Source organism: Gobio gobio, assembly GCF_949357685.1.
Source record: "Gobio gobio genome assembly, chromosome: 9".
Classification (NCBI taxonomy): domain Eukaryota; kingdom Metazoa; phylum Chordata; class Actinopteri; order Cypriniformes; family Gobionidae; genus Gobio; species Gobio gobio.
This window is the reverse complement of record NC_137115.1, coordinates 33,583,942-33,606,019: the sequence shown is the minus strand read 5'-3', so window position 1 is coordinate 33,606,019 and position 22,078 is coordinate 33,583,942. Positions and strand designations below refer to the sequence as shown.

At 39.6% G+C, this 22,078-nt stretch overlaps 1 protein-coding gene across 1 annotated transcript in view; it reads left to right on the top strand.

The window, feature by feature from the left end:
* kcp (kielin cysteine rich BMP regulator) overlaps positions 1-22,078 on the top strand; it is a 57,268-nt gene that overhangs the window by 25,607 nt on the left and 9,583 nt on the right. The window contains exons 20-39 of the mRNA XM_079825324.1: positions 736-832; positions 2,125-2,265; positions 3,812-3,939; positions 5,503-5,596; positions 5,688-5,861; positions 10,508-10,590; positions 11,120-11,213; positions 11,434-11,616; positions 14,469-14,639; positions 14,819-14,995; positions 15,218-15,300; positions 15,804-16,047; positions 16,573-16,655; positions 16,745-16,838; positions 18,544-18,717; positions 18,808-18,890; positions 18,963-19,080; positions 20,054-20,136; positions 20,222-20,321; positions 20,402-20,490. Coding sequence (XP_079681450.1) covers positions 736-832; positions 2,125-2,265; positions 3,812-3,939; positions 5,503-5,596; positions 5,688-5,861; positions 10,508-10,590; positions 11,120-11,213; positions 11,434-11,616; positions 14,469-14,639; positions 14,819-14,995; positions 15,218-15,300; positions 15,804-16,047; positions 16,573-16,655; positions 16,745-16,838; positions 18,544-18,717; positions 18,808-18,890; positions 18,963-19,080; positions 20,054-20,136; positions 20,222-20,321; positions 20,402-20,490 — 2,493 coding nt within the window. The remainder of the gene's footprint in view (positions 1-735; positions 833-2,124; positions 2,266-3,811; positions 3,940-5,502; positions 5,597-5,687; positions 5,862-10,507; positions 10,591-11,119; positions 11,214-11,433; positions 11,617-14,468; positions 14,640-14,818; positions 14,996-15,217; positions 15,301-15,803; positions 16,048-16,572; positions 16,656-16,744; positions 16,839-18,543; positions 18,718-18,807; positions 18,891-18,962; positions 19,081-20,053; positions 20,137-20,221; positions 20,322-20,401; positions 20,491-22,078) is intronic.

The following is a 22,078-nucleotide window of genomic DNA, read 5'->3' as shown; positions in this document are numbered from 1 at the left end:
AGCCCCTCCATCTCTCCCGGACAGAGTGGCATGTCCAAACAGAGGTTAAAGGTTTCCTTACACTCTGCCTCGTTGAGGACAAAGTGGTCCACCTCTCTCATGTACTGGCATGCGAACTCTTGTACATCCGTCCCCTGTTGACGGATGTACCTGGAGTTAACTTAACGCATTACCAGTAGGCGTCTAGAAAACTCCATAGGGAAGTACGGGGATAACACAGGAAAAGCAAAAAACAAAACAAAAACAACTCCTGCTGAATCCTCAAGAGGTCGGTACGTTATGTTACGGTAAAACTAAAGAAAACTAAGGTGAGGGCTCATGTGCAGGAAGGGATAGGTTTTATTAGCAAAATAAACATAATCAAAAACAAAAACCCACAAGGGGGAAAACATAACAGAACTTAACCAACAAAACATCAACTTCAAAACAAACAAACCCATTGGTCACGGAGAAAGGGAGTGGATCACAGGGAAGGAAGACATAGACCAACAACGTACCGACAAGGACTGGGAACACAAGGGAACTATATAAAGGGGAATAAATCAGGAGGGAACAGGTGGGAGAAATCAAACACTAATCAGATAACAAGGGGGAGGGATCAGACAAAGACACAAGCACATTGCCCAAAATAACAACACACCACATGTGCTCCACAAGACAGGACAGGCATGTCATGACATGAAAACACATAAAATATTATGCTAGGTTTTTGATTCTTGTGTGTTTTTGTTAAAGGGGGGTAACGTGAGATGCCACCAGGAAAGATGCCCAGCTTTGAATTGTGCAGTCCTCACTAGCCCCTCTCCTAACATTTGCTGCCCAGTGTGCAAAGGTAAGACGCTGACACAGACACTGACTCACAGCTTGCATAAAGCACATTCTCACACACAATACCATTCAATAGTTTGGAGTCAGTAAGAGTTCATTTTTGAAAGAAATATATATATTTTTATTCATCAACTCATTCAATTGATTAAAATGTAAAGACATTTATAATGTTTCTGAAGGATCATGTGATACTGAAGACTGGAGTAATTATGCTGAAAATTCAGCTTTGCCATCACAGGAATAAATTACATTTTAAAATATATTACAATAGAAAACTTGTGAATTATTTTGAATTGTAAGAATATTTACTGTATCAAATTAATGCAAAGACATTAAAGGGTTAGTTCACCCAAAAATGAAAATTCTGTCATTAATTACTTACCCTCATGTCGTTCGACACCCGTAAGACCTCCGTTCATATTCGGAACACAAATGAAGATATTTTTGTTGAAAGCTGATGGCTGAGAAAGGCTTCAGATAGGCCTCCATTGGCATTCAGTACATTCACACTTCCAAGATCCATAAAAGGCACTTAAAACGTCGTTACAAAGTCCATCTCACCACAGTGACTCTACAATCATTTTACGATGCGACGACAATAGTTTTTGTGCGCAAAAAAAAAATCAAAATAACACCTTTATCCAACTTGTTCTTGTCTTCCGTGTGTGCCTCCACGACGCATGTGCGAGAATATGACGCAGATCCGGCGTTCGGACACATGACCCAGAAGTGATTTGTTTACAAGCAGAGGAAGACGCGCGTATCTAAGCTGTTGAATTCTACATTGATCGTGCTTTAGGTCTCGGCGTAGTGCTCAAAATGGGGTTAGAGTGTGCATTTCATGGATTCCCGAACCCCGGCGCTACGTCATATTCTCGCGCATGCGTCGTGGAGGCACACACGGAAGACAAGAACAAGTTGGATAAAGGTGTTATTTAGATTTTTTTTTGCGCACAAAAACTATTGTCGTCGCATCGTAAAATCATTGTAGAGCCACTGTGGTGAGATGGACTTTGTAACGACGTTTTAAGTGCCTTTTATGGATCTTGGAAGTGTGAATGTACTGAATGCCAATGGAGGCCTATCTGAAACCTTTCTCAGCCATCAGCTTTCAACAAAAATATCTTCATTTGTGTTCCGAATATGAACGGAGGTCTTACGGGTGTCGAACGACATGAGGGTGAGTAATTAATGACAGAATTTTCATTTTTGGGTGAACTAACCCTTTAAAAAAAATCTTACCGACCCCAAACATTTGAATGTTTACGTATGTTCATTCTGTGTTTGTTTTTGTAGGCTGTATGTGGAATGGCGTTCAGTATAAGGCAGGAGACACGTGGACTGATGCAGGCAAAATGTGTTCCTGTGTGGAGGGGCAGGTGATGTGTAATCAAAACATTGCACAGACCCCCGTGCCGTGCCTTCAACCCAACAGAGGTAGGAGAGAGAAAGAGAAGAAAAGCAAGACAAAGAAAGCAAAAAAAGTGACAGATATAAAGGCTTACACAGTTGTCTACAGGCTGCTACGTTTTGAGCATCATACAAAGTAAAAGATAGAAAGTAACTGATTTGAATACAGTTTTGACTAAAATAGAGTTCAAATATATGCTATATATATTTTGTAAACAGGGTGGCTAAAATAAATAAATTTTTCAATTTAGCATCAAATGTTAAAATATTAAAATACAAAAATTATAGAAAATTTATTAGCAATATGTTTTTGTATAATCAAATTTTGTATCATTTGATTTTTTTTTTTTAAATATATCTGAAAGCATTTTAATTAGATTTATTTAATTTTCTCAGGACAGTTCTCGATACTGAATAAAAGTTATATATAAAGTAGTATTTGTCAGGGTTGTTGTAGGGAAAGGAGCGAGGACTCAAAGATGCAGATGAATATGGGCTTTTTAATGATAATAGTAAAATAAAACAAGACAAAACAAACTACCCGAGGGGGAAAAACAGACTTGACTAGGCTTGGCTTGACTTGACGGGAGCAGGGAAACATGAGGTACATTCGACGACGATTCCGCACTGGACTGCAAACACAAGGAGATTAAATAGGGAACAAACAAAAGAGGGTAACGAGGGAAGACAGGTGGGGCAAATGAACCAATAATCAGGAAACAAGATGGGCAGGGTTAGACAATAGACATGAGCACATGGCACAAAGAAACACTTGACAAGACATGTGCTCACGCCAAACATGACATGAACATGCAGCTAATGAAAACTCATCAGCTGTATGTTCACACAAAACTTGACAACATAAAAGCACGCAGCCAGTGAAAAACACCAACCACATGCTACACAACAAAAGACATGAAAAGCACACGGCCGATGAAAACATGAACCGTGCTACACAGAACACAGACAGAAGAGCACACGCTCACATGACGAGACAGAGCGCACGAGAACGAGCGAATGCTCATTCCGTGCGCTTGTGACAGAAAACAAACACGGGTAGCATGAATGTCCGAATCCCAACACAAAACTGAAACCCAAACTAGACCGAAGTGCTGGGATCCGAACACCACGCCCCTCACACAAAACACAAGGACAGAAGAGACTCACACAAGACAAGACAAACAATACAGGAGTGTCAGGGCTCTGTCACAAAACCATGAATAAACTAGACAGAACCCTGACAAGTATTATGCTTGAAAGTTTTCACTGCAATCAGCTCGATGCCATGCTTGCTGGTATTTCCTGATAAATGTTTATATAATAGCCATGCTGCTTTAGATTTGCATAAACTATCTTATTTGCACACGTTTGCAGTCTGTTTAGAACACCTCACATTGGGATTGTTCCTGTAATGCCTACAAATGCCTACAAACGCTCTCCAGGGTTTGAACCAGAGCCACAGAATATTCAGACTAGAAGGTGTAACAGTTGCTAACATCAATAACAATCCGTTCGGCAGGACAGATAACTATCAGAATAAGTTATTGAGAAGATGTTGATGATTATATGACAGGTGATGAGTGCTCTGACTCCTGTGGGTGCTCTGACTCCTGTGGGCAGTGCCAGTACAAGCAGCGTTTGTATGAAAACGGCCAAACTTTCCAGGACCCGGATGATCCCTGTGTAACGTGCACCTGTCAGGTACACACGATACTAGATCTTACATTTTATGAATGTTTGATTTTAATAGGGTTCAGGGTTTGTTGAAACGCTAACCATGAGTTTGAGCAACTCTATTTAAATGTTTCGGTGTTTATTAAAGGTTTAAAGGGGGGGGGGAACACTCAGTTTCAGTCAGTCTCATGTCAATCTTGAGTACCTATAGAGTAGCACTGCATCCTGCATATCTCCGAAAAGTCTTTATTTTTATTATAATTATAAAAGAAAGATGCGCTGTTCCGAGTCTTTCCGGAAAAAGCCGTGCGGCTGGGGGCGTATCGTGTGGGCGGAGCTAAAGAATGTCGAGCGCGCGCCGCTGTTACTGTGTTGAGTGCGTCTGAAAGCTGCGTCATCCCTAAAAGCGGGGAAAAACTTTATTCAACATAAAAAATGGCTTTTAATCAGATACAGCCATACATCTATGATCCGGAATCAGACCCAGAGGCTGAAGTTGAACAGGAGCAGCAGCAAAAACGACTAGAGCAGGACGTCGACTATGTGGTATAAGTTACACTAACTATATAATATGTTTAGCGGCTTGTGTTATTTAGAACACCATGTCAAGCGCGAGTGTTACAATGTGTGTGTGTGTGTGTGTGTGTGTGTGTGTGTGTGTGTGTGTGTGTGTGTGTGTTTACGCGTGGTTTGTGAAGACATGATTTGTAGTAAGCGGACTGGTTTTGCGCGTCAGGCTAGTGTTTACATAGAAAGACATGGAATAGTAGCGCATTTGAATGAAGAACCGCGCTTATTGAGTTCAACATATTTCCCCATTCTTTGTGTATTGTTGTTTGGAGTGCTTTTACAATACACAAACATACACATATAGTGGCCAGCTAAACAAATGTACACACACTATACATCGCATGCTCCATTGATCAATACGTGATCATGTTTGGGCTACTTGATGGGCATAGGCAAAAACAGACATTTGAAGCAGTCAAACCTGCGGTTCCAACGTTGGGACCTTTATCGTTGGGACCGCTCCATCCTTCAGTATTAGGCGATCTGAAAATCCGGCGTCGAACTGGGCCTTGTTTATAAAACAATCGGCACCGAAATGCAGGGAACAGACATAAATATTTGCGCAACTCAGTTGTTGATCCGGAAAAGCAAATTCCATCTGTACGAGCCAGCGCTTTGATGGGCGTAGCCTATTGCTTTCACGCTCTCTCTCTCTCTCGCGCGCGCTCTTCCGGTAGAATTGTCCGTACGGCCCATACAAGGAAATTCCGCCCTGTTGACGTCAAGCGGACCCATGATCGAAAAAAACTTTCCGAAACTTATGACTAACAGGAAGTACTAATTTTGGCAAAGAAATACTCCCATCAAACGTCCACCTTAGCTTATGAAACGGTGTCCATGTTTAGCATGGGAATCCAAGTCTTTAACAGTGCCAAAAGATCAGTATACATGAAACAGCATTTCACCCCCCCTTTAACGTTCTGATAAAATATGCTGTTCTTTTTTGAAATTGGCTAGTTTCTAAACATGAATGTATGTGTGTGTGTGTGTGTGTGTGTGTGTGTGTGTGTGTGTGTGTAGGACGGTCAGCCTTTGTGTGCTGTGTCAGCATGTAAAGAAGTGACGTGTTATAACCCGTACACTCCTCCTGGAGAGTGCTGCCCTCTGTGTCCAGGTATACCTTCACTAACTAACCTCAGAAAACTTGGTCTTAGTGTGCACACGAACAGTAATTGTCTCCTTTTGCCATTTTCTTTCCTTTCAAGACTGTGAATATGATAACCGCATCATTACTAACGGAGGTACAATTCCAAATCCTGGGAATCCATGTGAGGATTGTGTTTGCGATGATGGACGTGTGGACTGTGGGAATCACAAGTGTCCAAGACCGAACTGCAACTATCCCCGTCCAGGGACGTGCTGCCAAAACAACTGCAATGGTGAGAGCCTTAAAGGGGTACTTCAGCACTGGGAAGATGAATGTGTATTTAAACTGGGTCATTTATGTAGTAGAAATGTGAAATTATTTTTGAATTTGGTGCCTTCTAGACTGAGAAAAGGCAGAAAATGTATTTTTCTCTCATGTGGATGAAAGACAAAAACTCCCAACACTGCCCAATGAGGCCACTCCCAAAGCCACGGCTACTGGTTATCACTTACCCACCATGACACCGCCCCCACCGTCGTTTTGATTTTCTTAGTAATAAAATAATTTCGTTCAGTTAGAGAATAAACACTACAAATAAAAACTGAACGTGTCTTTTCAATAAAGTTTGAGTGAGCCGAACGAAAGTCACGGCACAAATGCAGAAAGAGTCAGATTTACAGGGAGTGCAGAATTATTAGGCACGTTGATTTTCTGATCATATTTTTTTTCCAGGCACATTTGACCAATTCCAAACCACAGTAATCCTAATAACTACTATTGATTTAGTATTTAATAATGTATAAGTGATATATAATTGTTCATGAAGGCTGGAAATGAAAATCACCTTATATTCAGGTGTGCAGAATTATTAGGCATGTTTTCTTTTACAGATAAATTGAGCCAAAAAAGAGATTTAACTCAGACTGAAAAGTCAAAAAGTATTAAATGCCCATGAGAAGGATGCAATACTAATGCAATACAAGACATTGCAGTTAAGGCGTGACCATTGGACAGTGAAATGCTCGTTGGGTCAGCAGGGTCAGACAAAAACATGTGGTGAAGAAAAGACACCTGTTAACTGCAAAAGAATTAAGAATTAAGGTGAAGAATTAAGGGTGAAACCATCAGGAACCCTTTAGTCTCCAGCGCCACCATTTTCCAAAGCTGCAACCCACCTGGAGTCTCCAGAAGTGCAAGGTGTCAGGATCTCAGAGACTTCAGTTAGGTAAAGAATCCTAAAAAATGACCCCCACTAGATAAGAATCACAAGCTGAAGTGTTGTAAAATACATGAAGAAGTTTTTTTTATAGGCTTTATGGACAGATAGGTTGAGAGTGACTCTTGAAGGACCAGCACCACATCCTCTAGTACCACTGTTTGAAGAATTCATCTTCCAGAATCTGGCAGTACGTTTTGGGAGTTCATTTTAGTCCATCCTGAAGTCCGTTTTGCAGAGATGGACTAAAAATGAACTCCCAAAACGTACTGCCAGATTCTGGCAGATGAATTCTTCAAACAGTGGTACTAGAGGATGTGGTGCTGGTCCTTCAAGAGTCATTCTCAACCTATAAAACCTATAAAGCCTATAAAAAAGCAGGCTTCATGTATTTTACAACACTTCAGCTTGTGATTCTTATCTAGTGGGGGTCATTTTTTAGGATTCTTTTCCTAACTGAAGTCTCTGAGATCCTGACACCTTGCACTTCTGGAGACTCCAGGTAGGTTGCAGCTTTGGAAAATGGTGGCGCTGGAGACTAAAGGGTTCCTGATGGTTTCACCCTTAATTCTTCACCTTAATTCTTAATTCTTTTGCAGTTAACAGGTGTCTTTTCTCCGCCACATGTTTTTGTCTGATCCTGCTGACCCAACGAGCATTTCACTGTCCAATGGTCACGCCTTAACTGCAATCTCTAGTATTGCATTAGTATTGCATCCTTCTCATGGGCATTTAATACTTTTTGACTTTTCAGTCTGAGTTAAATCTCTTTTTTGGCTCAATTTATCTGTAAAAGAAAACATGCCTAATAATTCTGCACACCTGAATATAAGGTGATTTTCATTTCCAGCCTTCATGAACAATTATATATCACTTATACATTATTAAATACTAAATCAATAGTAGTTATTAGGATTACTGTGGTTTGGAATTGGTCAAATGTGCCTGGAAAAAAAATATGATCAGAAAATCAACGTGCCTAATAATTCTGCACTCCCTGTAATTCACCGTGAGAAGAGCTGAGCAGAGCTGAGGTAAGCGCGACACGGCACGTGTCCAGTCTGGTGCGTTTTCAGATCATGCCTATGGAAGCTTAGCTTTCATAGGAATTCATTGAAAAGTTGAAACGCTCACTTTGCTCCATACCGCCCATTATTAATGCCCGATCCGAGTGGCCTTGCACATTAACATTCTGTGAGTGAGACCCCTCCCCTATGAGCGGGTTGAAAACATGCGGAACTAGCTCCTACTACTGGCTGTAGTCTTTAGCCTCTGGCCAAAAAATCCTCAGATGACGCAAAATGACGATATTTGTGTCATCGGAGGATTTTTTCCAGAAATAAAATGCATAATTCTCTCGTCTCTGGGGGACATGAGGGGGGAAAGTACGATAATTCAAATATACTACCAGGTTTCTACTGATACAAAGCTTAATGCTAATCGCTGAAGTAACCCTTTAAACATCACAATTTGGCTTTTGGTTTAATTTTCCAGTTTTACCTTAATGAATGCACATTTTCCCTGACCATTCACAGTTTGTCATCCTTTAATCGAACCAATTCATTTAGAAAAGTTGTGAGTTTGAACAATTAGATACTTTCTTATGTCTAATATCTAATATGTACAGTGGGGCAAAAAAGTATTTAGTCAGCCACCAATTGTGCAAGTTCTCCCACTTCTCCCAAGATGAGAGAGGCCTGTAATTTTCATCATAGGTACACTTCAGCTATGAGAGACAGAATGAGAAAAAAAATCACATTGTCTGATTTTAAAGAATTTATTTGCAAATGATGGTGGAAAATAAGTATTTGGTCACCTACAAAAAAAAGCAAGATTTCTGGCTCTCACAGACCTGTAACTTCTTCTTTTTCCGAGGCTCCTCTGTCCTCCACTCGTTACCTGTATTAATGGCACCTGTTTGAACTCGTTATCAGTATAAAAGACACCTGTCCACAACCTCAAACAGTCAGACTCCAAACTCCACTATGGCCAAGACCAAAGAGCTGTCAAAGGACACCAGAAACAAAATTGTAGACCTGCACCAGGCTGGGAAGACTGACTCTGCAATAGGTAAGCAGCTTGGTGTGAAGAAATCAACTGTGGGAGCAATTATTAGAAAATGCAAGACATACAAGACCACTGATAATCTCCCTCGATCTAGGGGTTCCACGCAAGATCTCACCCCGTGGGGTCAAAATGATCACAAGAACGGTGAGCAAAAATCCCAGAACTAGTGAATCTAGTGAATGACCTGCAGAGAGCTGGGACCAAAGTAACAAAGGCTACCATCAGTAACACTACGCCGGCAGGGACTCAAATCCTGCAGTGCCAGATGTGTCCCCCTGCCTAAGCCAGTACATGTCCGGGCCCGTCTGAAGTTTGCTAGAGAGCATTTGGATGATCCAGAAGAGGATTGGGAGAATGTCATATGGTCAGATGAAACCAAAATAGAACTTTTTGGTAAAAACTCAACTTGTCGTGTTTGGAGGAGAAAGAATGCTGAGTTGCATCCAAAGAACACCATACCTACTGTGAAGCATGGGGGTGGAAACATCATGCTTTGGGGCTATTTTTCTGCAAAGGGACCAGGACGACTGATCCGTGTAAAGGAAAGAATGAATGGGGCCATGTATCCTGAGATTTTGAGTAAAAACCTCCTTCCATAAACCTCCTGGGTCTTTCAGCATGACAATGATCCCAAACACACCACCTGGGCAACGAAGGAGTGGCTTCGTAAGAAGCATTTCAAGGTCCTGGAGTGGCCTAGCCAGTCTCCAGATCTCAACCCCATAGAAAATCTTTAGAGGGAGTTGAAAATCCGTGTTGCCCAGCGACAGCCCCAAAACATCACTGCTCTAGAGGAGATCTGCATGGAGGAATGGGCCAAACTACCAGCAACAGTGTGTAAAAACCTTGTGGAGACTTACAGAAAACGTTTGACCTCTGTCATTGCCAACAAAGGGTATATAACAAAGTATTGAGATGAACTTTTGTTATTGACCAAATACTTATTTTCCACCATAATTTGCAAATAAAATCTTTCAGTGCTTTTCTGGATTTTTTTTTCTCATTCTGTCTCTTATAGTCGAAGTGTACCTATGATGAAAATTACAGGCCTCTCTCATCTTTTTATGTGGGAGAACTTGCACAATTGGTGGCTGACTAAATACTTTTTTGCCCCACTGTATGTTATAATATGTATAATTAAGCCAAAGTCCCTTTTAAACAAGTAATTTCACTCTGCGGCCATCTTTGAAATGCCTCTCGGGCTTGCAAGTGCATGTGCTTTGAATGAGGAAACATCAAAATCTCCAAAACTCTTTGCCAAGCTTAGGATTAAAATTCATATTTGAAATAACCAATGAAATCTGACAACCTGAGATTCTAATGCTGCAGTAACTCGATGACTTTACTAATCAACAATTGGATCTTTTATTTTGAAGGCAGGATTTATTCGCCATAACCCTCTAATTTCTGACCCTAAATAAAAACACAAATTAGAGAATACAGCTAAAAGAAAGTGGGAACCTTAGATCATTTGTCCTTGAAAGAATTTGATGAGAACTGATAGAGACATAAACTATGGAATTTTTTTGTGTGTACATTTGAATAGTCTCAAATTGCTCTCTATTCAATGACATTTCTGTTTAGGAGAAATAAAACTCTTTCCTGTAAGTATATGCAAACCAGTCACTTATAAAACTCCTCTCCCTTTCCTTCAGGATGTAGTTATGCAGGTAATGAGTATACAAATGGAATGGAATTTCCACATTCAATAGACAAATGCAGGACGTGCCGTTGCACCGTAAGTGTCTCCTACTCATATGCTACCGTTCAAATGTTTGGGGTTGGTGAGAAAGGAATTTCTTATGATCATCAAGGCTGGATTTATTTGATCAAATATTATTAATTTATTTAAATATTATACATTTATTTTATGAAATATTATTACATTTTAAAATTACTTTTCTATGTTAACATAATTTCAAATGTAATTTATCCTTGTCATTATTCCAGTCTTCAGTGTCACATGATCCTTCAGAAATCATTTAAATATGCTGATTTGGTGCTCAAGAAACATTTATTTTTAATTATCAAGGATCAATTATTTTGAGGATCTTTGATGAATGAAAAGTTCAAAATCTTTTGTAACATTATAATTGTCTTTACTGTGACTTTAGATCGATATAATACATCCTTGTTGAATACATGTATTCATTTCCTTCAAGGAAAAAATCATACTGACCCCATATTTTGAACGGTAATGTACATCCATACATATTAAGAGTCATATTGTTGATCTGTGTTGTGTATCTGTGTGTGTTTGTCTGTAGAATGGTAACGTCCAGTGTCTGATGAAGCGATGTCCAGCGGTGCATTGTGCTGATGCGTTCATTCAGTCAGGAGAGTGCTGCCCCCAGTGTCCAGGTCACACTGCTGCTCTTACGCCACAATCACTTCATGTCTGAGTCATCTTAATTACAAAATGAAAATTTGAAGATTGTACTCTAAGCTGTTCAAATGCTATTTACCAGCAACTAAAAATGACCATAATTCCAACATGATGTGACATTACACCCTCTTGTATATTTTCATAAAAGTGTTTGAGTGTATGTAGATGTAAATGTGTTTATCTCATTCCCTACAGCACCCCTTGCTGACTGCTTTGTTGAAGGACAGTATTACAGACACATGCAGCAGTTCTACAATCCCACTGACAGCTGTCAATCATGCTCCTGCACCAATGGGACGATGAGATGCTTGCGCAGGCCCTGCCCCTCTGCTGTCTGCTCTCACCCCATAATTCAAGAATGCTGTCGCACATGTGATGGTGAGACACCTCATAAAAACCCCATGAAGAGCATGTGAGAGCTTTAATGAGATCCTTTTATTTAGCACGGGTGCAATAAATAGATCAAACTTTTGAACGGTACCATCAAATATATCACACACACACACACACACACACACACACATATATATATATATACACTGATCAGGCATAACATTATGACAGGTGAAGTTACACTGATTATCTCCTCTTCACGGCACCTGTTAGTGGGTGGGATATATTGGGCAGCAAGTGAACATTTTGTCCTCAAAGTTGATGTGTTAGAAGCAGGAAAACTGGGCAAGCGTAAGGATTTGAGCGAGTTTGACAAGGCCCAAATTGTCATGGCTAGACGACTGGGTCAGAACATCTCCAAAACTGCAGCTCTTTTGGGGTGTTCCCGGTCTGCGGTGGTCAGTATCTATCAAAAGCCCCGTTTCCACCGAAATTACCCGGAACAATTTGTACCAGGAACTATTTTTACAGGAACTTTTCCCCCCCAGACCTGCTACTGTTTGCGTTTCCACTGCGGTCCAAAGTACCGTGAAGATTAGGCAAATTAGTCCAGAGACGTGGGACTGCGCGCAACTGTTCCTCCCAGTCACAGACGGACAGTAATCATTTTTGTGCGATACTGTCTACAACAATAACAAGTATGGAGGAGATGCAAGCAGTGCTGCTTTTGCTAGTTATGTATTGGTTTACTAAAGAAGTAATTAACAAAACGGCGGAAAAGAGACGAGCACTGATACTAAAGCGTATTCTGAAAGCTCATAAAGCTAGATTTAAAATAAGACAATGTATACGTATGTTATTATCAGCTATTACGGACATTGACTGTGCGATTGCTGAGACAATGTGTGCCATCGGACAGAAAGAGCAAGACGGATATTTACTGAACGCAGAACGAACCTCGCAAAAGACTTTTAAAAATGCCGGTTGAAATAAAATGCTGTGTGGAGTCACCAATCAGAATGTTCAGCGCCCAAGTCCCACCCCCGAAAGTTTCGAACTTTGAAAAAGTACTACCTTGCGAGCAGGGCCGTTTGGAGGGGGAAATATTTACCCGGAACTTCATTTAGACCCTGGTTCCTGCGGTCGAAACACACCGAGTACCACCCCAAAGTTCCTAGTTCCTGGGGAAAGTTCCTGCGGTGGAAACGCGGCTAAAAATGGTCCAAGGAAGGAACAGTGGTGAACCGGCGACAGGGTCATGGGCGGCCAAGGCTCATTGATTTATGTGGGGAGCAAAGGCTGATCAGAGGAGCTACTGTAGCTCAAATTGCACAAGAAGTTAATGCTGGTTCTGATAGAAAGGTGTCAGAATACACAGTGCATCGCAGTTTGTTACGTATGGGGCCACATGGTCGCAGACCAGTCAGGGTGCCCATGCTGACCCCTGTCCACCGCCGAAAGTGCCAACAGTGGAAGCAATGGAAGAAGGTGGCCTGGTCTGATGAATCACATTTTCTTTTAAATCACGTGGATGGCCGGGTGCGTGTGCGTCGCTTATCTGGGGAACACATTGCACCAGGATGCACTATGGGAAGAAGGCAAGCCAGCGGAGGCAGTGTGATGCTTTGGGCAATGTTCTGTTGGGAAACCTTAGGTCCTGCCATCCATGTGGATGTTACTTTGACACGTACCACCTACCTAAGCATTGTTGCAGACCATTTACACCCTTTCATGGAAACGGTATTCCCTGGTGGCTGTGTCCTCTTTCAGGAGGATAATGCGCCCCTGCCACAAAGCAAAAATGGTTCAGGAATGGTTTGAGGAGCACAACAACGAGTTTGAGGTGTTGACTTGGCCTCCAAATTTCCCAAATCTCAATCCAATCGAGCATCTGTGGGATGTGGACAGTTGCCCCACCTCGCAACTTACAGGACTTAAAGGATCTGCTGCTAACATATTGGTGCCAGATACCCCAGCACACTTTCAGGAGTCTAGTGGAGTCCATGCCTCGACGGGTCAGGGCTGTTTTAGAAGCAAAAGAGGGACCAACACAATATTAGGAAAGTGGTCATAATGTTATTTGATCGGTGTATGTATCAGGGGCAAGGGAGGCAGTGTCCCCTAAAAAAAACTGGATGAGAAAAGATAGATTGAACAAAAATAAAACTTTAAAAGTGTAGAAGTAACTCGTTTTTTATAAAGTAACTGTCCAACAGCAGCACCCGTGGCCGTGGGTAAAGCGATTTCCCTCAATACCACGACTGAGGGGAGACCCTTGAGCAAGGCACCGAACCCCCAACTGCTCCCCGGGTGCCGCAGTAATATGACTGCCCACTGCTCTGGTTGTGTGTTCACGGTGTGTGTGTTCACTACTGTGTGTGTGCACTTGGATGGGTTAAATGCAGAGCACAAATTCCATGTATGGGTCACCATACTTGGCCACACATCACTTCACTTCACTACAGTGGGAGGCTTGCCTCCCCTGAGCCAATTGACTTTTAACAGAAACCCCAAAGCGTGCCGTGAGTTTGATGGGTGGTAATTGAGAATGAATGAAAGTCACGTGAGAGGACGCAATGCCTCCATTGCGCTATGATTGGATATAATCGGTTAAGATTGGATATGATTGGTTTGTGTGATAAATGCCGCCTCTTGTTTTTGTGCGCATTCTTGAATCAATGTTAATGGGAAGACTAAAAAGTAAGTAAACAACTCACCCACTTATATTTAAATAAAATACAAAATAGAACTGTATTTGGTCTCTCTCTTTATGTAATGTTTATTTAACCAGGAAAATTAAGTGTAACAGGGACATACATTTACATTTGGTAAATGACTTTGCCTCCTTTTTTTAAAATACCACAGCACACCACTGATGTCTGTCTTTGGCTCTGCAGGCTGTCTGTATAATGGGAGGGAACATGTTAACGGCGCTACATTTGAGGATGCATCAGACCCATGCAGGACGTGTGTTTGTCGTGATGGGACTGTCAAATGTGACCGTAATCACTGTCCCCACAATGCCTGTCCTTTTCCTATACAGGGCAGGTGCTGCCCACAATGTGATGGTATGTGTTTGCGTACATTTATACACATTCATGTGAAGATTTGCGTGACGTACAGAAAATGAAAAGAGTTGAGTATTATTGGTGGCTGTTTAAGTGTCTTATATGTTATATAATTGATTTGATATTATTATTATTATTATTATTATTATTATGAGTTTTTCTTTTCTTTTTTTCTTCAGGCTGCATGTATGCTGACGTGAAGTACCGGAACGGTCAGGAGTTTGCAGACCCTTCTGATCACTGCGGTCGTTGCATGTGCATGAATGGTCACGTGACCTGCAATAGGAGGCCATGTCACAACCCAGGATGTAGTTACCCCATCACTCGGCCAGACCAGTGTTGTCCTGTGTGTGATGGTACTGTATCACACTACAGACAAAGTGCACTTTTAACAGAATTTATATTTTACAGTCATTCTCTTCTGATAAAATGAGAACAAAGTATTGGTCATTCATCCTGTACTACAATGATTTTTATCCAATCACTCGCTCTTTTTCATAACACCTGCAACTACAAATTAGGGTTCATGGCTGTGGAATAAGTATGTAACCCACACAGTGTGTGTGTTTATTGCACAGGCTGTCAGTTTGAGGGAAGAGTTTATGAAGATGGTGAATCGTTCCCATCACCCACAGCATCATGTGACGAGTGCAGATGTTCTGTAAGTACACTCACAAACAGAGTCATAATTATGTTTGATTTATTTTTACATTTGAATGCAATCATTTTATCTATCTATCTGTCTGTCTGTCTGTAGACACCGATTTATATGTGTACATTTACCATAGTAAATATAATTACACCAGTTACTTCTCTGATTGTCACAATAATTATTTTTTTATTATTTTATGCTAGCAACAATGGATTGACAAAAAATGGCATTGAAATACCATGTTTTTCAACAATAAAATGAAATATAAAATAAATGAATAAAATATTATTGTATTATTAAAAAACCTATTGTATTCATGTGTTTTTTGGGCATATACTATGTACAATCATGTGTTCCCTCTCGAGTACCATGCAAATACCATAGTTCTGTACATGAATATGGTAATCAAACAGTAACATTGTATACTGTATATCAACATCCTGGTATTAACATCTGATACCATTACCGTACCATAGTATATTTTTAGCATAATGCATTTGTTTTTTTTCCAGAGTGGATTCGTGTCGTGTGAGAGGAAGCTGTGTTCTCAGCAGTGCACTCATCCGTTGCAGCATGCGCACTGCTGTCCGGTGTGTGACGGATGTCTGTTTGAAGGGCAGAAGTACGGAAACACACAGACGTTCTACGCCCCCTCGGACCCCTGTAAGCGCTGTGTGTGTCAGAGCGGCTCTGTTACGTGCACCGTGGTCTCCTGTCCTGTGGTTTCCTGCCAGGATCCCGTCACCCCACCGAGAGGTCAGTGTGTGTCGAAAACTGGGCAGTAGCAATTTGGATATATTTTGAGGAAGGAAATTTATTATGATTTTACTCTAGCATCAATATATTAACAAGTGCCATTGTAATGCCTTGTTTTTTTCCTACTGTCTACAGTTAAAGAAAAAATTATAATATAATATACAATAAAAATAAAATAAAACTTCTACACTGCTGTCTCAGATTAATTTATTATGATTTTACGCTAGCAACAATACATGAACGAAAAAGTGCCAATGTTAATACAATGTAATAATACAATGTAATATTTTTTACCACGGTAGTGTGTTTTCTCACGAGTACCTGCACATATCATAGTACTTAAATATGGTATTTAAACAGTATGCTGTTATGGTATACGGTATAAAAAAAAAAACTTCAAGCTCTATTGAGATCAATTCAGCTCACTAGGCGCTGGAAAAAACATGTTTGTCTGTTTAGTTGTGAGTTTGTGTTTTTCTGATTTTTCTGATCTGAGTTTGACCTATGATCTCTTTGGCCTCACAGTATGTGTTCAACAAGGTCAGGAGTATGAAGAGGGACAGAGCTTGACCCTCCCCACTGACCCCTGCTTGAACTGCACCTGTCTGGTAAGACACACAATTAGCGTCTCATCCTCAACATCCTCCATGAGATTTGACTGCTAGAAAGGTTCAGTGTTTACAAATGTGTGTTTCAGGATGGTGAGGTGAGTTGTGTAGGTCCTAGGTGTGCTAAGCTGACCTGCATGCATCAGGTCACTGATCTCGGCTCCTGCTGTCCCCGCTGCAGAGGTACAGACACATCCATTTGGACATTTAACATTTTATTTTCTTCCCCTGACATAGACTTATAATGTTAGTCAAATTTCTTTGGATCAGTTTAGTTTTTTCTTGATAATTGCCCGGCCTTTCTGTGACCCCTTGACTAACAATCTGCTTTTGCTTCTGTACTTTTAAAATTTCTGTATACAAATTACCTCTGTTGTGATATACTAAACATTTTTGGTCATGTGTAATGTGTTTAGGGTTGTGAATACAAAACCTTGAAGATTAATGATTGACCCATTAAATGAGTACTTTATAAATTATTATTATTTACTATCAAATTACAAATCAATACAATTAAATGTATTAATGAAATACATTTAATTGATTAAATTTAGTCATATTATTTGTGCATATATTAAAAAATTAACACTTATCTGCTCTAGTGAAAAAAACGTATACCAAAATATATTTAAAATACATTTATTTCAATCTAAGTATACTACAAATCCATTAACATATTTACTGACATATCGCTTGAGACTTACTGATATAAATATTATAATTAAACTTTATTTCTTTATTGCACAATGCATATTTCGTAATATAAAGCCTAAAATGGGTTTTAATTTCACTATTATTATAAGGATAATATGTATATCTATATCTGTATATGTATATGTAATATGTATCTGTATAATATCAGTCTTTAAATGCAATATATTTAAAGTGTACCTAAACTATACTTGCAATAGTTCCACTTTAGCACAATCAAATATACTTAAGGATATCTTCAGTTGGAATTCAGCACTATTTATTTCCGGATAACTAAATTTAGCAGACTTTAAGTATATCAATTTAGTATACCAAAAAGTAAAATTGCAAGGTATTTTATATTAAGTACATATATGTAAATGTATTTGTAGTATACTTAACATAAAAAAATGTATTTCAAATACATTTTAGTATATTTACTTTTCACTTGGTGTATTTGAAATACATTTATTTAAAGGGATAGTTCACCCAAAAATGTAAATTCTTTCATGATTTTCTCACCAAACCAATAAGGCTTTCGTTCATCTTTGTAATTCAAATTAAGATATTTTTTATAAAATATATGACATTTCTGTCCCTCCATTGAAAATGTATTCACCCAAAACTCAAACGTTCATAAAGAGATGGTAAAATAAATCCATTTGAATCCAAGTCTTCTGAAGAATCATGATCGCTTTATATGATGAACAGATTTCATTTAGGTCATTTTTACATATAAAGAAGAATATAAAAAGAAGCTCAGCCGTATTTACTTGGCGAGAACAAACCTCATTGGTCCTTGTGAAAGCTCAAATGCGATTCACAAAACAAGAGAATGAACCTCATTGGTCTTTGTGCATCAAGAATACTGTGAACAGTGTTCACTGATCAATGTTTATATGTGAATAAAAGCCTAAATCAAATATGTTCATCATATAAAGTAAACATGTCTCTTCAGAAAACCTGGATAAAAGCAATCGATTCATTTGGATTTATTTTACGATCTCTTTATGAATGTTTAGTGGAATCAACTAGACTTTCAATGGAAGGACAGAAATCTCTATTTCTTCAGTATCTTCATTTGTGTTCCCGAAGGTGGATTTGGATTTTTCTTTTTTTTGGTGAACTATCCCTTTAAAGATCATACTTTGATTGACTTTAAAATAAGTGATACTAAGCCGAGCTGTTTCTCTCTCAGGCTGTTTTTATTATGGCATTGAGCACCGTGAAGGCAGTACCTGGGTTCCATCCAGTGGTCCTTGCATGTCCTGTATGTGTGTGGATGGAGTGACAACCTGTTCGGAGGTCCACTGTCTCTCCACCTGTCTAAACCAGATCAGCGTGCCGGGAGAATGCTGCCCAGTGTGCACAGGTACAACTACAATCCCTGCAAACAGTTTTGTGCATGCATAGTTTTGTTTTGGAAGTTTAACGTTTGAAATGTGTGCGTTTCTTCTGTCAGACTGTGTGTTTGAAGGCCGTGTGTACGGCCCTGGAGAGAGTTTCTACCCTTCTGGTGACCCCTGTCAGATCTGCACCTGTGAGGTATGGCTCATCACAACATTTTGTGTGCATATGCTGTTTTGCTTGCTTTACGGTGTTGTGTATGTGTTGTAGGTGATGCCAGATGGGGAACAGCACTTACGCTGCTACAGGAAGCAGTGTCCGAGTCTGGTGGACTGTCCTAAACAGAATATCCTACACAGCTCTGACTCCTGCTGCCCTGTCTGTGCACGTTAGTATTTGCTATGAACAGATTTTCTTCATTGCTGTGCTATAGTTTCATGTTTCTCGTATAACTATATAGTCTCTTTTTTTCTCACATATTAAATTAATTGGTAACGCTTTACAAAGTTATATTTGTTCATAATACATTATTGTTAATTTATATAGTTTTATTGTTAGTTTGTATTACAGTACTTAATGTTAACTAAATGAACCTTATTGTAAAGTTTTGCCCAAATAATTTTGAGTCAAATTCGTATCAGTGTTGTTATCATGTGTACTAAATCTATAAAAAAAATTTTTTTGGTAATTGAAATAAAGCTGAAATAAATTGCCTTGGCAATTGACTTAAATAAATAAGTGTAAGTGAAAGTACTAAAATAACTAAAACTAAAACTGAAAAAAAAGCTAAATAGAAATATTAAAAAACTAATGAAATTGATAAAAGCACATGACAAAATTACTAAAACTTAAAGTTAACTGTAGAAAAAAGCTACTTAAAGATATTAATAAATAATATAATAGTATATTATAGTATGTATTTCATGCCCATTTATTTATTTATTTATGGAATGGGATATTGTACATTCAGTCGGTCAATCAAGTATTCCGTAGAGCCGTGGAATAATAACTGTTTATTTTGCTATAATGAGCGGTGGGCTGTCGATCCTATTGAAAACAGACATATTTGTATTAAATGCCATATTTGATTTCAGATGAGCAAAAATACATTTTAAGTGATATAAGTCATGTACATGCTGAATCCAATTTTCAAATTGTGTTTTTTTTACACTGTATTTTTTTAGGTCAGACATATTTTCGGTATTTTGAAAATACTAGTATTTGAGTACATTGATTAACACAAGATTAAACAATATGAGACTCTTTGAAGAAGTATTTTCAAATCTTTTTCATATAGTTGAATCATTTGATTCTAAGCTATATGTTTTTGTGGGATGATTGTTTCATTCTTGTGGTTTCAGAGCCCCTCAGTAACTGCACCGCTACGCTGATCGGTAATGAAGTGTTGGCCACTGATGATCCGTGTTTCACCTGTCAGTGCAAGGTATCAAAACGCACTGCTGTTTTGTAAAGCTATGTGCATTTATCCAATTATATGAAATGATGATGATGTTTATGTTTGTGTTTAGGATTTGACGTGGACGTGTGTTCATCGGGGCTGCCCTCCTCTCCACTGCTCTCCAGATGATCAGCACACCCCCCTTGATTCCTGCTGCCCCGTCTGTAATGGTACAGAGTCTCGCTATCAGAAATATTGCAACGTCGCTTCTTCCAGTGTATGTGCTCACTTGTATGTGTGTTTGTCTCAGAGTGTGTATTAGAGGATGACAAAACCCACGTGCCAAATGGACAGAGATGGACAGACAAGGAGAATGAGTGTATCACCTGCATCTGCAAAGTGAGGAAACTAAAATGGAACTATCAGGAAACCATTTCAGGAGAAACACTAACACAATTTAAAGCAAAACACTAAAAAAAAGGAAACTGTTCAGGTTATGTCAATTTTATCAGGAAGTTGTTAGTCAGAGATGAGCGTGTCAAAGTAATGAGTTATAGTAGTTCATCATGAGGTTAGTTAACGTCACAATGAACATGTTAGGCAGCAATTACATCTTGTGTACAGTACGAGGATAATATACCATATAAGGATAATATTTAATAGTTTTGTAAGTCAATCCACATTTGGCATCATCCCCAGATAACCTTCTCAGAACTTTGTTTAACGTTCTGGCAAGGTTCTCTCAAAGTTATGAACAAACGCTCTCCCAGTAATGTTAATAGAAAGTTATTTTGTAGTTATCTGGTCTTTAAAAATGTTCTCAAAACAATAGTACAAAAACGTTATTTATACAGTGGGGCAAAAAAGTATTTAGTCAGCCACCAATTGTGCAAGTTCTCCCACTCTCATCACAAAAAGATGAGAGAGGCCTGTAATTTTCATCATAGGTACACTTCAACTATGAGAGACAGAATGAGAAAAAAAAATCCAGAAAATCACATTGTCTGATTTTTAAAGATTTTATTTGCAAATTATGGTGGAAAAAGTATTTGGTCACCTACAAAAAAGCATGATTTCTGGCTCTCAAAGACCTGTAACTTCTTCTTTAAGAGGCTCCTCTGTCCTCCACTCGTTACCTGTATTAATGGCACCTGTTTGAACTCGTTATCAGTATAAAAGACACCTGTCCACAACCTCAAACAGTCAGACTCCAAACTCCACTATGGCCAAGACCAAAGAGCTGTCAAAGGACACCAGAAACAAAATTGTAGACCTGCACCAGGCTGGGAAGACTGACTCTGCAATAGGTAAGCAGCTTGGTGTGAAGAAATCAACTGTGGGAGCAATTTTTTGAAAATGGAAGACATACAAGACCACTGATAATCTCCCTCGATCTGGGGCTCCACGCAAGATCTCACCCCGTGGGGTCAAAATGATCACAAGAACGGTGAGCAAAAATCCCAGAACCACACGGGGGGACCTGGTGAATGACCTGCAGAGAGCTGGGACCAAAGTAACAAAGGCTACCATCAGTAACACACTACGCCGCCAGGGACTCAAATTCTGCTGTGCCAGATGTGTCCCCCTGCTTAAGCCAGTACATGTCCGGGCCCATCTGAAGTTTGCTAGAGAGCATTTGGATGATCCAGAAGAGGATTGGGAGAATGTCATATGGTCAGATGAAACCAAAATAGAACTTTTTGGTAAAAACTCAACTCGTGTTTGGAGGAGAAAGAATGCTGAGTTGCATCCATAGAACACCATACCTACTGTGAAGCTTGGGGGTGGAAACATCATGCTTTGGGGCTGTTTTTCTGCAAAGGGACCAGGACGACTGATCCGTGTAAAGGAAAGAATGAATGGGGCCATGTATCCTGAGATTTTGAGTAAAAACGTCCTTCCATCAGCAAGGGCATTGAAGATGAAACGTGGCTGGGTCTTTCAGCATGACAGTGACCCCAAACACACTGCCTGGGCAACGAAGGAG